General features: G+C 40.8%; 1 protein-coding gene across 2 annotated transcripts in view; it reads right to left on the reverse strand.

The window, feature by feature from the left end:
* Positions 1-15337, reverse strand: part of sik3 (SIK family kinase 3) — a 28142-nt gene extending 12805 nt beyond the window's left edge. The window contains exons 1-15 of one of the 2 annotated variants that reach the window (XM_088300291.1): positions 14987-15337; positions 9195-9311; positions 9031-9094; positions 8635-8796; positions 8348-8472; positions 6987-7110; positions 5399-5517; positions 4643-4753; positions 4330-4464; positions 2946-3023; positions 2478-2587; positions 1605-1761; positions 1336-1485; positions 1148-1221; positions 306-446 (exon numbers count right to left, since the gene is read on the reverse strand). In XM_088300291.1, coding sequence (XP_088156417.1) covers positions 306-446; positions 1148-1221; positions 1336-1485; positions 1605-1761; positions 2478-2587; positions 2946-3023; positions 4330-4464; positions 4643-4753; positions 5399-5517; positions 6987-7110; positions 8348-8472; positions 8635-8796; positions 9031-9094; positions 9195-9311; positions 14987-15277 — 1958 coding nt within the window. In that variant the 5' untranslated portion in view covers positions 15278-15337. The remainder of the gene's footprint in view (positions 1-305; positions 447-1147; positions 1222-1335; positions 1486-1604; positions 1762-2477; positions 2588-2945; positions 3024-4329; positions 4465-4642; positions 4754-5398; positions 5518-6986; positions 7111-8347; positions 8473-8634; positions 8797-9030; positions 9095-9194; positions 9312-14986) is intronic. The other variant, XM_088300292.1, reaches the window with a different exon arrangement.
* Between the last annotated feature and the right edge of the window lie 773 nt (positions 15338-16110).

Consider the following 16110-nt stretch of genomic DNA (forward strand, 5'->3'; position numbering starts at 1 on the left):
ACTGTAAACCTGAGAAGACACGTAATGAACAAAACAAAAAAAAGTACATACAATCTATAACAAAGGTTTCAGATGGAGGGAACTGCACTATTGCGCTGGCAATACATCACTTCTTCACGACACACATCTAACACCACCACCACTAAAGAAAAAACATTTCCCTATTCAACGAAGAAGGAGCGGTCATTTTCAACAATGCGTGTGATCAGTGATGAATATGCTGTTCTGTACTACAGAGATGACAGAGTCTGCAAGTTTGAGTCAGTTTGTGCGTAATATGGCACAGAGTGGGTGCATCCCCTCACCGGGTGTGTGTGTCAGGGGCCCAGCCCCAGCCCACCCTCTGGCGGGGGCCCTGTGACCGCTGGGGCTCTGCCAAGGGATCGCCATGCGATGTGCTCATGAGTGCGTGCGTCGTGTGCCGCTTGCAGCGGTTCGCCAGGTACCTGGGCCGCAGGGAGGGGGGAGATGGGGGGGTGAGGGTGGGAGACAGGAAGCAGTGCTGGTCAGCTCACCTGCCCTTTTTTTCTACTTGAGAGAAGGGGAAGGCCCACGCATTCCCACCACTACCAAAAGGGGCTAACATAAAAACTTGCCTAACTGTACAAAAAAAAAAAAGAAACCAAAAAAATGATTTTAGAGCTTATGAGCACTGTATACCACAATTTAAAAAAAAAACAAGCGATTTTTATTTTACAGGCTTTGCAAGCTTAGCGTTAGCAAAGCTGGATGAGAAAGGGGGGAGAAGAATATAGTTTTGCATATACTGACATCGGAATCAGAAAGTGGTGGTTTGGCTGCAATCTTTGGCCGATTGAGTTGAGAGCCATAGAGAAAGGGACTTGCGCGATGGTTAAAGGAGCAGAAATAAGGTGAGCGCCACAGCAGAGTGGCCAACACCCGAGGGAAGAAGCAAAGCAACCTAGAGGCACACACTCCAAGCAACCCAGGCCACCAGCAAAAGATACAATAACTGCTGTACAAAGAGGACTAGTTAAGAGGGCTTTACCTTGACCAAGTTTCCAGCATTAACAGACCCTGCAACAGTCACCGACTGTCAAGGTAACATGCCACTCACACTATCCAGTTTTGACTGCAGCTCCCTGTACAACATATCTCACAACCAAAAGCTGTCACGGTAGGTTACCTTTGCACCGCTTCTTGATCTGGCTCTCCGTCTGATCCCTCTTCATCCACCGGAGCAACAGCAGGAATTGGGTGCTAGAGCAGGGAGACAGTTTCCAGGTCAATAATAATGTGCATTCACTTTATATGCGAAGTACACCAATTTGAAACCTAATAATAATAATCATTATTATTCATTAGACGACTCACTGGACTAGTAACGAGAGGTGATGGCCCCCGGGGCCTTTTCAGGAGCTGAGCATGTAGTTGGATATTGGCACCACCATCGGAAGCTCTTCGACCCAGGGGCCCCATGCCATTGAGTAACTGCAGAGTGGGTGGTTGCAGCAATGACTGCTCCTAAAGTAAAAACAGAAAATCAATAAAGCTTGGAGTTCATCTTGACGTGGCATTGTTGGGTCCCTGCAAGTCATCTGATGATTTAAGCCGACTTCTAAGACAGGTGTAAATTACTGGACCTTGTACTCCAACTGCTGTGTTGGCTGTAGGCTCTGCGTCGGCATGAGTGTGTGCATTTGTCCCATTGTAGGTGTGAGTGGAGGAAAAGGGGGTTGGGGCACTACTCCCCGGGGGAAACCTGGTGGCAGTTTCTGGAGGTCCTCTTGCATCTCAGTCCTATAGTGAAGGAGTTAAAAAATAAATAAGTAATTTTTTTTTTTTTTTAAACAGCTTTTTAAATCAATTTCACCTAGACCAAAATCTATTTTGGGGCTTCATTTTGATTTACAATTCGGTCTAAAATGTACGATTTGGGACCACAATCAAATTGCACGCCCCGCACACTAGCTTTTTATAATGTGAAACAATAAGAGGAAGATAAATCATTTAAAAAAAATAAAACTTGCAAGTTGATTACTTAGGACGGGCCATTGAGGCTAGTTCAGTAGTACTGAATACATGCTAGTAAGGTTAAATACGTTTTTTGGATCAAGACAACACGTTCTTGCGATCGCCAAAGCCATTTTTTGCATTCCATCCATCGACGCTCAAGTTGAGGATACAGAGCAGCAAACCCTGACTGACAATGGTTGAGAAGCGGGATATATCACCATCATTCACAGGCCACATACAGGCACACAACCAATCACACTCACATTGATAACGAGAGAAATTTATCACCTTCAATTAGCGTACAATTTTGAGTGCTTGATTCAAATAGTGAACCTATTGTTCCAAGGTCACAGTCCTTAAAGATGAGTTACTGTCACCCCAATGTACGGTAAGCATTTCGAGAGGCACGGGGATCCATGCCAAGTAATTAACACCAACAATGCCCTGTGGTAATAATTGCTGCAATAACAAATTGCAAACTAAAAGAATCACCGTATTACCTTTGGTCTGGTACACCCACAGTGTGCCGCCTCATTGAGAGGTACCGAGCCATGGCTTCAGGTGAAGGCTCTTCGCCTTCATCACTGTCGAGTGCCATATTGCCATCCGGCTAAAAAACAAAACAAAATACATTTGAGCATTAATTCAGAGTCTTTGTGTTTAAAAAAATGGAATTAAATAAATCACAAAGTACATATTCAGTATTATGCAAGTGTATATTTTACTGCAGTTGTGAATCTGCTTGGACCCCTCGTGTTGTTTGATGTCATTTATGATGTCAGACATCTCTATCAGTTTATAGCAGAAAATTTTATGCAATGTAAAATGTGACAATTCTGCTTAAAATCGTAATCGATTTCTTCTGTGATAACCCAATGGAAATTGGCATGGCATCAGATGAAATATTTAGCTGGACAAAATGGTCATAAAATGGGCAAATGTGTGAATACAGAATATCCTCAACTCACCTCAACAATCTGGTTCTCTGGATTGATAAGCTGAACATGAGGAACCGTTATGCTAACTGGATTACCCTGTGGATCCATCTACACAAGCAAACGGAGACACAAAGGTCAGGTGAGGATTGCACTCATTTTTGAAACAATCCTCTTAGGGGAGTGGGATTGACACGTTGGCGAAGGTCAGTCACCTCCATTTAGCGTAAGGGCTTTAAAAGGATGCATTAGGATGCATTGATTAAAGCAATGCAGAAGCTTAAATTTATTCATTTAGCTTTTTCTTGAATAGCTCAAAATAACTTCACAACAGCTTAGAAGTGCCAGTGAGCAAAAAATAAATGCATTTTACACAAATCATTCTTAAAACGTACTACAATAAAGGGTACAGGTAACGTGCCACAAAAAGTCCACTATTTTTTTGGGGAGGAGGCGGTATGTATAATTATTGTACTTTGGCATCCGTTCAACTGAGACAATGAACACTGTCGGCCGAAAAACGCCCCCCAAAAAAAGTACCCATTAAACTAGTTCTTTCCGTCATGGAAGGCAGAATGTGGAAGTTCTGCCCTCGAGGTTGACATTTTTTGGGGAATCTGATAGGTCCATAGTGGGATGGCACGGCAGTCAAAATCCACTCCCATGTCACCCTCTATTCTGCCTACACTCAAGCTACTTGCTCCTAACCCAGCCAGTGACTTGCCCATCCAATCATAACTCTAACATTGTATTGTATCATCTCTTTCATTGAGACAACGAAAATTAACCGTCAGCTGTAAACACCCCCCCAAAAACATATCAAACTAGTTTCCCACTTCACTAAACTTCTTCAGCGGAAGTCAGAAGGCTATTCTGTGAAGAGGCCTAAGTTTTGCTTATACACACGAGCTCATTCAATGACAAATCTAACATTAGCCATGTAAGACTTGTGATTGACTTTTTTTGCAGATTGCTGTATTTTCCGGACCATAAGCCGCTACTTTTTTTCCTAGATTTTGAACCATGCGGTTAATACAACGGTGCGGCTTGTCTGTGGATTTTTCTTTCACCGGTAGGGGCGATCTATAGTTCAGAAAATACACTAAATATATCTCGATTTTGTTTTTCTCTCTGTTCTGTTTTAATTAGCAAAGTTGTTGCCGTGTTAAAAGGCACTGTTTTGACAATCCGTTTATGTACCTTTATGTGCATTCACAGTATAAAAACGTTCTGTACATGCAGTAAACAGCTAATTAAAAAAACTGCGGCTTATATGTTGTTTTTTTGAAGAAATATATACAGGTGCGCCTTATAGTCTGGAAAATACGGTGGATAAATTGGAAGCCAGCCCGCCTCACAGAACAGATTGTGGTCAACTTTGGAGGTTCCATTGCAAATTCAAATTGAAATCATTTACCTGTACAGTGTTAATGGGATAGCTAATGGAGCGTGGTGTCGGTGGAGCGACACGCAACGTCTTGTGTTTCTTGAGACGGTCGGATAGCAAACTGTAGATGGCACTGTAGTGATCATATGCATCTGTGTGTAGAGACTGAAGAAGAAGGACGTATATTTTAAAAGTGATGTTACTTTATTCGGCCTAAAAACTCATTTTGACCACACACAAATCTTTATAACCCATCCCACCATTTGTGCAATTCAATCCAATACAAAAACTGAATACAAATTGTGCCTTTACAAGCATAATGCTTAGTTAGAATTTGTCTGACCTGAGTTGCCCGTTCCCGGTCCAGGCCCATCTCGGACATCGCTATTAGCACTTGCTCATTGATGAGCTCTGTCTCTCTTTCCGTCTTAACCAGCTCACACTCTGCAATCAACTGAATGAGAAAAGGGGGGAATATATCAGGATTAGAAGGATGACATCCAAAAAGAGTATTTACAATTTTAGCGTTGCAGTAAGTATCGGTATCAATACTAAACCAAAGGTTTCTCAAAAATGACTCCATACTCGGGCTGCACGATAAATCGAAATCTAATCGACACTTAGGTTTGACCTCGTCCAGTGCGATTTAATATAGCTTTGCTCCCATCCGCTTTTGGCATTTGAGTGATATTTGTATTAGCCGACAAAAAATGTCAATGCTCGGTTCTTAATAGCGCCGGCCAATCAGTGCTGATGGCATCTACAAGTTAGACTGCACTCAGGTGGCTACAGTCAGCCCAGCAAGACTATAACACTCCACGGGTTTTGCTGTGACTGCCATGTACCGAAGTGGATTGAATGGAAGAAAGAACTTCTGCCGCTAAAGAGGAGGAGAGGGCGCAGGTCATGCGAGAGAAGGGGGGGTACGTATATTATATATACAAACGCATATGCTTTGTTTTTCCTTTTTTAGCTGCAACATATCACAATACTATTCTAGTGCCGTTATACTGTGTATCCTAAATCCAAGTCAGGATAATGCTAATAAGATAATCCTTCCAGGAATCCAAAGGTGCACAATTGTTATCGGAGAGCTCACCCTGTCAAAATCAGGGTCGGGGTCCCCTTGTCTCATCCACTTGTTCTTACATATCTGTTCCATTGTCAGTCGTCTGCTGGGCTCCAGAACCAACATGTGTCTGATCAAATACTCACAGTCTGTAAAAAAAAACAAAAAAAAACACACATACTCAATACAAACACAGATGGTGTATATTACTGCTAAAGCAATACAAATGGTTCTTGTTAAAAATAGATCCCAAACAAACTTTCTAAGGTAGACATGTTAAAAACTCTGGATCTTGTTTATAGTTTATTTTACATTGTTATTTTACACATGGCACCCCTCTGTTGATGGAAGCATTGCCGCGTTAATATATACAGTATTTGCATGTTAACGTTTCCAACATGACTATCTTCTAAAATATTATGAGTTTTGTTCTAATATTTATTAGAGAATGGTTATTACATGCCTACAATTGCGCACATCAATTTAGGATAATCAGTTACGTTTTATACGGATGTAGAGTTGCGATAGAAGTCGCACTGGAGGCTCACATGCTGACTGCTTTGTCAGCCTTCGCACCGTTATTGTCTATTCGCTCGCCCTATTTCTTTCCAGGAAGAACATGAAACCTGACGGTTGGAGTGATATCTAAATTATGTGAGTAGTGGACGATACTATCTGGCATTTTCATAGCGCACCAAGACTGCTAAAAATGTTAGAAATGATCAGTCTAGTGCACAGCACACAAGACGTCACTGGGATTAGGTGACGCAATCCAAAATGTCCAATATGTAGTGATGGACAAATGAAGCTTCATAAAGCATCTGTGATCATTTTTGTCTCCTCTATATGGTACACTTGGCTTCAGGATGAAGTGGGAATTTCATACATTTCCATTGCACTAGCCTCGATCTTTAAACCAAGATCACCATCGACAGGCTTCATGAAAATTCATTTTGATACTTAATCAGATTCAACCTCTGTTCAGGAAATTAGACGCCATTTATGTTTTCACTTTCATTCCTTATACACACTGACTAAATGAATGCTGGACAGTTAATTTGAAACGGTCTGTTCCTTTAAAATATATTACAGATATGTGTGCATTATCTTTTATCAAAAAAAGAAGGAAGGTACATTTATTTTACAATTGTAAATACATTGCTACCCCAAGATTATCATTGTGATGTATTCAAACTTCTAAGAATTACTTGCAACAGTGTTAATAATTAGTTAGACAGATGAAAATGTGAATAAGACTATCCCTTTTTAATCACGTAAAATCACTTTAGACTTCAATTACTTTCATAACAAAGGAATTGTTCTCACGTGCGTCTGCATTCACATTGCGCACTCTGTCATGTGATGGCGGTCATTTTAGCCAAACGGGTTAACTGACAAAGGGTGCTACGAGTGTAGCTACGATACAGCTGCATGCGCCACATTGATTGTTGGGAAGGCTGCCCTCCTGTGTTCCGCTTGTCATTCAGCCACTTTTAGTTTCTTTAACAATCAATTATTGAAATCTATGGCACTGTGATGTATGCATTTGAGTGCACGGAGATACATTTAGTAATATTATAGTGAAACTAATTAGGGGGAAAAAAATAATCAGACCTACCTGTAGACATGAAGAAGGGGATACGGAATTTGCCACTAAGGACACGTGCTCGCAAATTCTGAAGTGTACTGCCATCAAAGGGTAGGGCACCACACACCAATACATATAAGACCACACCTAAGCTCTGAACAGACAAGAGAGAAGACAATTACCGTCATTTCCGGACTACAATAGTATAACGGATTAAAAGATGCAACATTTAAATATAACCATAAAAACAAATATGTACATATATTCACTGCTTCGCTTTATTAGCTGCGGCTCTCCACATTATATAAGATAGGATATTTGCAAAAAAAAAAAAAAAACACACACACAGATGAATTGGAAAAAAAAATTACCTTTAACACATAGTTGCTCTTGTATGCTTTAAAGTGAAAAAACAAGGCTTACGAGTGAGCGTTTACCGAGCGCTCTAATGAATAAACGGGGTCGTCAGGTTTGCTCTGAAAGAATAGAAGTTCCTGAGTGTTTTATCCGACGACAAAATAGGTACAAATAGCAGGGCACAAATCCTGCAGCTGCCACCAACATAGTGTACATAGGGCGTTTGTAAAGACTCTTGGAAAGACAAAAACACAATTCTAGGTGAACACTCGTTCCTTGTAACCACTGGAGCGACTCACGCCATCACTGTTTGACCACTCATTTTCATGCATACAGCCAGTTTGGTAAAAGAATTTCGTCATCCAAACCTTCCACTAAATTACAGAAATGACTGATATGAAGATTAAGAATGAGCGCAGACTCAGTTTCATTGGACCACTGTGATGTGCTCAGAAAATGCATTAAAATGTGACAAGACCACTGGAAAATCTACTGGCCGCATGAAGTTCATTAGTAAAAATCCATAAATTAACTGCGTCACATTTAAAGCCGAAGGGTGCTTAACTTAGTAAATAAACTAGCAGTTTTATAGTCCATAAATGAAGGTATATAAAATAAACGATAAAAATCCATCAATCAGGCTCTCGACAAATCAATCTAAAGGATTTATGACAAATAGTTGGTGGAAATCTAGTAAATTACTGTATTATTGCAAGTAAAAAAAAAAACAGTCAAGTTGTGTGTGGAAATGCATACTTCCTTTTTCTCACGGAAACTGCTGATTATACTAAAATCATAATAAAAAAAAAGATAAACACAAACTCTTTGAGTTTACAAGTAATTCCCGTCTGTATGCATGTTTTATTACCCTTGAAGTTTGTAATATACGCAGGATATATCTGATTGAATGCAGTACCAACAAAACAGTTCCGTATCTACTTCCAATGTTAAATTATACGGTCTGACCTGAGAAAACCTTAAAATCTATTTAGACAGACAGTTGTGGAGGAGTGCAATAGTTATCGTCAACTCACCCATATATCTACTTTAGGTCCGTCATACTCTTTGCCTTCAAATAGTTCCGGTGCAGCATAGGGTGGGCTGCCACACCAGGTCTTTAACAACTGCCCTCGAGAAAACAGGTTACTGAAACCAAAATCTGACAGGAAATAGACGGGGTGGTTAATTTAATTCCTTTGGTACGTCCCTGGGCACATGTAAAATGCTCCCATCGCATGTTACCACTTGGCTACACCCACTCATGTTTAAACAGCCCGAGACAAATAAACAAGGTAAGACTCAGTAATGCCACCTAACGCACCTGCTATTTTGATGTTGAGATTGTGGTCCAAAAGCAGGTTCTCTGCCTTCAGGTCTCTATGGACGATGTTACGGCAGTGACAGAAATGGACCGCTGCCACAATCTGTTTGAACTTCTTCCTGGCGTCCTTTTCTGCCATACGTCCATGGGCCACCAGGTGGTCTGGACATGCAAAGCACAACTAAGTTGAGAGCATTCTGTTGAGATTCCACCTTAATATGTGATTGTCAAACAAAATCAAAGTTAAAAAAAAAAAAAGACAACTGAAAATAACTTCTATCATTGAAAATGATCCCTTTTGAATAAGAAAATATTAGTAAGAACATGCTGAACAGTACAAAAAACAAATGATCAAAGGTCATCTAAAACATGTTAAGTGAGGTGGGGCAGCCTTACCAAATATTTCTCCACCGCTAGCATATTCAGTTACCAAATAAATCATTCTCTCCGTCTCCATCACCTGAAGACAAGATCAAGTATTATGACCAAATCGGAAAGGGAGTCACTGAGCTATGGCTAATTTAACGAACAGAACAAGTGAGCAGAAGCTGCCAACACACCTGGTACAGACGGATGATGTGCGGGTGCTTTAGCAACTTCATGATTTGAACCTCCCTAAAGATCTTTTTCAAGTTTTCATCATCCAGCTGGGTCTTGTCCACTATTTTTATTGCCACCTGGTAACAAAGAAACAAGATTGTGTTAGATGAGAAATTGGCGAAGGTGACGATTAAGGGAAAAAAACACAGAAAGGGGAATGGGGAACAAATATAAGAAAGTCACTTCACTTTACGCTGATCTCATCGGCTAGATTGGATCGGTCGAGATTTGCCTTTTTTTTGTAAAAAAAAAAAAATAAAATAAAAATGTAATATATACATAGAAGTAAAAAATAGTTAATAAAAAATATAAATCTGTGAAAACTATTGTCAAAGAGATCATCTGAAGTTCTTAATTGGTAAATATTGCTGTAGAATATTGTTGGACAGATGAAGCCATTTAAGAAAGAAACAAAAGCTGTTCCCTAAAGCTATTAATCCAGAATTGTTCTGTCAAGCAAGTGCAGATTTACGGTCTCTTTATGTAGAATATTGTCAAATTATCCTAATTGTGTTTTTTTTTTAATAACATTTTTTGCCCACCCCTAGCTCCCATAAACCTCAACCATGACCTTTGACATTCAGTAAGGTTATTGCATAACTAGCGAATCTGCAACAAAGAGACCAACAGCGTGGAAGATGACGTGTGCGACAGAGCTTTTCTCTGCCAATTAGGAACGGCAGGATTCCTTTCATGATTTAATCAAGCGCATCTGATGGGACTGTTTAAAAAAATGTACCCCTTACTAAAAATAAATAATTGCCTGACGAAGTGTGTGTGTGAGAAAATTCCATGCATGTCCAGCGTCGACAATCACACCACAAGCATCCTCTGTCAAATTCTGTTGTGTGCCATCCCAACCTCCCCTTTCCTGATAACCAAGAACAGCGGCAGCCTGACAAGACAGACTTCCTGTTGTGGACAGAAACGGGAAGCGAGGGAAATTGAATGTGGGGGTGTTAGTCCTGAGATGGTAAAAAGCAACATAAAACAAAGTCCGCATGTGCACACTTCATCATTGGTTAAGCTGCTCCTTCATTTGTTTGTATTCTTCTTCGTTGGCGTAGTGATGACTACTTTTGTTGGTTTAACTGCTTCTCCTTGGTGTTGGAAGGCGGCTGGCGAAGCGCGGGCTACAACACGCACAATGCCGCGGTCAGGGTTTGCATTATAATTTTTTTCTCTTTTCTTATCAAAGGCATTTTCTTTTGATATCAAGCACGAGTTTCTCGCGTTACATATTGATATTGAATTATCGTCCAATCCTAATACATACATAATAATATATTTCGAATTAGAATAATAAATATTCCTATTCCAATGAAGTTTGTTGTGTTAAAACATAAAAACAGCATACAATGACTTGCAAATTACGTTCAACCTATATTTTATCGAATACACTAAAAAAACAAGAGACGTTTAATGTATAAACTGATAAAGCTTAATTTTTTTTTTTTTAGAAAATAATTATTCACTTGGAATTTTATGGCTGCAGCCAGGTGGGAAAACAGACTGAGAAAATAGAGGAATGCTCATCAAACGCCTGCTTAGAACATCCAACAGGTGCGCAGGCGAATTGGGAGCTGGTGCGTGCCATGATTGGGTATAAAAGAAGCTTCCCTGAATTTCTCAGTTAAATCACAAGCAAAGATGGGTACAGGTGTGAAAAACAGTCAAATAGTTGAAGGGCAATGTTCCTTAATGTACAATTATAATTAATTTTGTGATTTCATCATCTACGGTTCATAAAATCATCAAAATGTTCAGAGAATCTGGGGAAATCACTGCATGTAAGCGGCAAGGCCGAAAACCAATGTTGAATGCCTATGACGTTCCATATCTCAGGCAACACTGTATCAAAACCAACCTCAATGTCTAAAGGATATCACCACATGAGCTCAGGAACACTGCAGAAAACCAATGTCAGTTAATACAGTGCAGCATAGCAAAAGTCATTTATCAACAACACTCAGAAATGCCGCCGCTTTCTCTAGGCCCGAACTCATCTAAGATGGACTGATACAAAGTGGAAAAGTTTTCTGTGGTCTGCAAAATCCACATTTTAAATTGTTCTTAGAAATTGCGGGTGTCGTGTCCACAAAGAGGAAACGTATCATCGGGACTGTAAAACTTCAAAAGCCTGCAGCTGTGGTGCGTGGAGCTATTTTAGCGTCGATGAGAAGGCACCCTTAATGGTGAAAGATACGTACAGGTTAGGCAAACGTCTTTTTCATCCACACTCGTGCTTTTCAGCATGATAATGTCACACCACATTCTCTGCACATGCTACAACAGCATGACTTGGTAGTAAAAGAGTGAGGGTACTAGATTGGCCTGTCGTGCATTGTACGGAGCATTGTAAAGCGTAAAATACGATAGCGGAGACGCTGGACTGCTGGAACAGCTGAAGATGTACATCAATCAAGAATGTGAATGAATTCCACCTACCAATCTTCAACAATTTATGTCTTCAGTACCCAAACGTTTATTCAATGTCGTTAAAAGAAAGGGTGATGAAACAAAGCGATAAACATGACCATATTGCAGCTTTTTTTTGGAACATCTTGCAGCCATCTACATTTTAAGATAAAACTGCAGATTTTGCCGCAAAATATCTTGACAATAGCCTTTTCATTTGACCATTCATGACTCACACATCGTATAAATCGCAGATTAACGCTAGCAGTTCACAATGGGTATTCGTCATTATCAGGCTGGAAACGGGTTTGAATGTGCCGAGCATTCGTCGTCGTCTCACAGAGTCGCGAACAGAAATTTAGAGTGGTGGAGAATACTGATGATAACGTAATTTAGAATGTGTATTGTGCCTATGAAGAAATTGGCCCTAGTTGGAAATAGCAATTATCCATCCATTATCCGAGCTGCTTAAGTCTCATGAGGGTCGCGGGTGTTCTAGAGCCTATCTCAGCTGTCTTCAGGCAGTCGACAGGGTACACCCTGAACTGGTTGTCAGCCAATCGCAGGGCACACAAAGACAAACATCCACTCACTCTCACACACACACGCACACCCCCACGCACGCACGCACACACACAAACACACAAAACAAAATCCTTCGGAATGCACTTTTAATGATTATTTGCTGAAAAAGGTTTCTGCTTTAACATTAAATGTACTTGTCTGTGAATCGAAATCTGTCAGAAAATTGCAGTCGAATCTTCTCTTGAAATTGTTCGACACAATTTCATGATTGTCACCTCTCCGTTCTTTAAAGTGGAAGTTATAATACTATTTTAAGATTTGCACAGCTACGATACCACAATATTCTATATTACCTTGGGCACAATGGCAATCAAATTTCTTATATTTATGAAATATGAGTTCTTTTGGTTGCTACTTTTCTAAATCTGAAATAAGATGCCTGATTACTAAAACCGGCCTCTCAATGCTGACATGAAAATGCAACATTTCTATGAAAAGAAGCAGAGAGGAGATCTCACAATTCCGTACTCTACCCTGATACAAGCTTAATAACACCACTATTACATGACAGTGCGCTACAGAGGCTTGCCTTCGCCTCGCAAGCTGCATATGCAAAACAGATTGGCACATGTCTGCTTGTCAGCATGCATATAAACAAGCATGATGGTATACATGAAGTATCTGACAAAACTGTATGTATACCAACTGGAAGCCTTACAGTGGGCTAAATAATGACAAGGGCCAGGGAGTTTAAACCGTAGGCTTCCAACATGTGAGCAGACAAAAATGTCTTTACGTGAATCATAACTTGTAATAATAAAGTTCTGTTGCGCCTGCATCATGAAATTCAAGAATGTTGTCAAATATGCTAACCAAAGCAATTATGTTCTCTTGTCTTGAGAGGCTTTGTGACAATCGCTATCAAGAGGATGAATGAAAAATAACAACACGGCTTAAAGCATACTCATGCTTCTTAATATGTCCCACGGCTTCACGCCACAAAAGTGTACCTTTGACAATCAGAGTATGATGGTAACAGAAGTTGTATGAAATAGTGTCGAACAAAATAATCAACTAACATTTCCTCGTAACAGCAGTTGTACAGATTGGTCACTCTACTATTTCACAATGACATATGGAGCATGTTTACTTAGTCCCAAGTTTTTGACTTGGGAGGACTTTACCGGCGAGAGCAGTCGTCCCCAACCACCGGGCTACGGACCGGTACACTTTGAACCGGGCCGCACAGACTAAAGAAAAAAAACATTGCAGTTGACGCGTGTCAAGATGCTAATTGACTTGATCGCATTACGCTAATATTAAACACACACGCTAGCACAAGGAGTAAAAACATACCACGTACGAAGCCCACTCTGCACAATACACAGCAAGCAAGCCGTCAACCCCTCGGGTACCAGTCTGCAACAGTTATGGAGTTGTATGAACCGGTCAGCCACGGAAAAAAGGTTGGAGACCACTGGGCTAGAGGATGCTTATGCCGATGATGCCTGAGTGTTGACAAGCGCACTGGACTAGGATGTTTTCAGGTGTGGAAAAAAAAAACGCAAGCATTACGAAATATGCCATGCCATCTGTTTGAACCCCATGATACACAATATGACACATGTTGTATGTCATAAAGTAAAAAAGAAAGTTGATTACTTCACTACACACAAAGAGGTCTATGATTATTTCACAAACACCACGAATTCCCACCATGCAGAACCTTGCAGCTGTGATGAGCCATGAACAAGGAAAGGTTTCTCCGTCTGGCCTAGTTGTCCAAACGTTACCTCAGCACACGACTGATGTCAAGTTTCATCACATTGGCGGCAGCTTCAATAAATCTTAAATCGTCTAAATCCCGCTTTGTCTATGTGTTAATGATAATGTAATTTACCTCCTACACCTGTTGCTCATCAAAACTCATTCTTATCTTCAATTTTTATTAAATTGACGCTTTGTGGCATTGACAACTTAATTGCAGATGTAAAATTGACACAAAATCAGTGTAGAGTGCCAATATAACTAAAACAGTACTTTACTGTTATCTCAGGTTTCATTGAATTGGCTACATAAAGAAAGGCCTCGGAATTTACAAAATCATATGTAATTCAGAAAAGTTTTATATTACGAACACGTGGGTTACAGCGTGTTCGTAGCGCAACTACGCTGTGTAAAAATATTTGAGATGTTGAAATGGAGACAAAAATACAAAAAATGAAAGTCTACGTCCTTGTCAAAATTGGTCAGACATTTTCACGGGCGATGGGTTAACGGAACGTTTATCTCTGTTGAGCTCCCAGTAGCAAGGACACTTAGGTAAACAGTACATACTGTGAAAAGCTTTTTGTTCATTTCAAGACATTCTCAAGCGTTTAAATGTTTACATTGCATTGGCATTTCTCGAAAACAGCTCCATCCTTAACAAACAGCTAATTCGCGGCTAAGCTAACAGCTACAGCGGTAACATTGTGCGTCTCTTCTTAGATCTTGTTCAGTACCCTTCTCCCCGTCCTTTGCGTTTTGCCACAGAATGACCGCGGGCAATGTCGCTTACAAATCGTGTGAGAGCAACGCTAGTTTGCCTTTACTTGATGCGTTTAATGTCAACTACTCCCAGGGATGTCCTGCATTGAATGACCTGACAACAAGCAGCGGTGTCACTAAAGCGAGCTTGCCGTTGTGTCTGGGGAACTTGAAGGCCCGAGCTTCGTCCTCAGTGTTCCGCTAAACAAAAAAAACTGACAAAATCGCAATGACAACTTGCCATTGGTCACTTCAAATAGCTAACTACTAGTCGCCTTACCTTTGCTTTGGTAATGATGTGGGTGGCCAGTTTAACGACGGCGAAATTTCCCTTGCCGATGGTCCGCTCGATCTCATAGTGGCCCACTCTGGCAGGGGGGGGCCTGGCGGTCGAAGTCTGGGCAGAATTAGGGATGCACCCGGTGGCCGCGCCGGGACGACCGGGGTGGCTGATCCCGGTGGATGGCTGTACTCGGTTCTCGGGGCCCATGCCTGCGTGGCTCGGTCGGGCAGAGTGCGCTATCCCGGCCGCGGGAGTCCCAGCTGCACCTCCGCTTGACACGGCCGCCATCTTCTCGCCTCTCTGCGGGAACAACAAGCAGCCTTGCGCAGCGCGCGCACGCCCCCGCCCTGCGTCATTTTACGTGCAGCGCTCCTTCGCAGCGCCCTCTCTAGGTTGTTACTATGGAAACCATCAGCGTAACACATGACCTCATCCACAAAAACGTATTGTGGTCGCCAAGGCAACAAAGAACTGCGCATTATCGCTCTGGATCCAATGATTCAGTTGCTCATTGCACAGCGCCACCAGTAGACGTGTCCTGCAGAAGGAACAAAATGACAGATGATTATCTATCAGGAGCAGCTCCTAATAACTTAGAGAAACATTAGATTTGAGACATTTTATGTTCAAAGTCTATGGTTGTGTGTGATATAAATAAAAATGCATAAAGGTAGCCTGGCAAAGCAGTAGTACTGCTGCTTTTGGTAGTGTCTTCATTCTATGATGTAAAATGTGACAATATTATTTAGGGGAGAAAGACAACAATCTATTAAAAAATCATTCATCGCATCAAAGGGTACAAAAAGTTGAAGACTAAGTTATTTTAGAATCGTGTTTTTGCGCTCACACCGAGGTTGTAGACAGTAACACCTTGTGGTAAAACGAGGTACTACAACCTGGCAAGAAAGCTTGGGCAAGAACCAAGGCTATGGGCTGATATTTGTGCCACTAGAAACTGAATATTTGAATTGAAGACTGAATATTTGAATTGAAGACTGGATATTTGAATTGAAGACTGGATATTTGAATTGAAGACTGGATATTTGAATAATTAATAATTCAATAATTCAGTTTTCAATTCAATAATTCAGTTTTTAATTCAAATATCCAGTCTTCAATTC

The sequence above is a fragment of the Idiotropiscis lumnitzeri genome, chromosome 7 (genome assembly GCF_059441095.1).
Source record: "Idiotropiscis lumnitzeri isolate Australia: NSW breed Sydney's pygmy pipehorse chromosome 7, RoL_Ilum_1.0, whole genome shotgun sequence".
Taxonomy (NCBI): Eukaryota; Metazoa; Chordata; class Actinopteri; order Syngnathiformes; family Syngnathidae; genus Idiotropiscis; species Idiotropiscis lumnitzeri.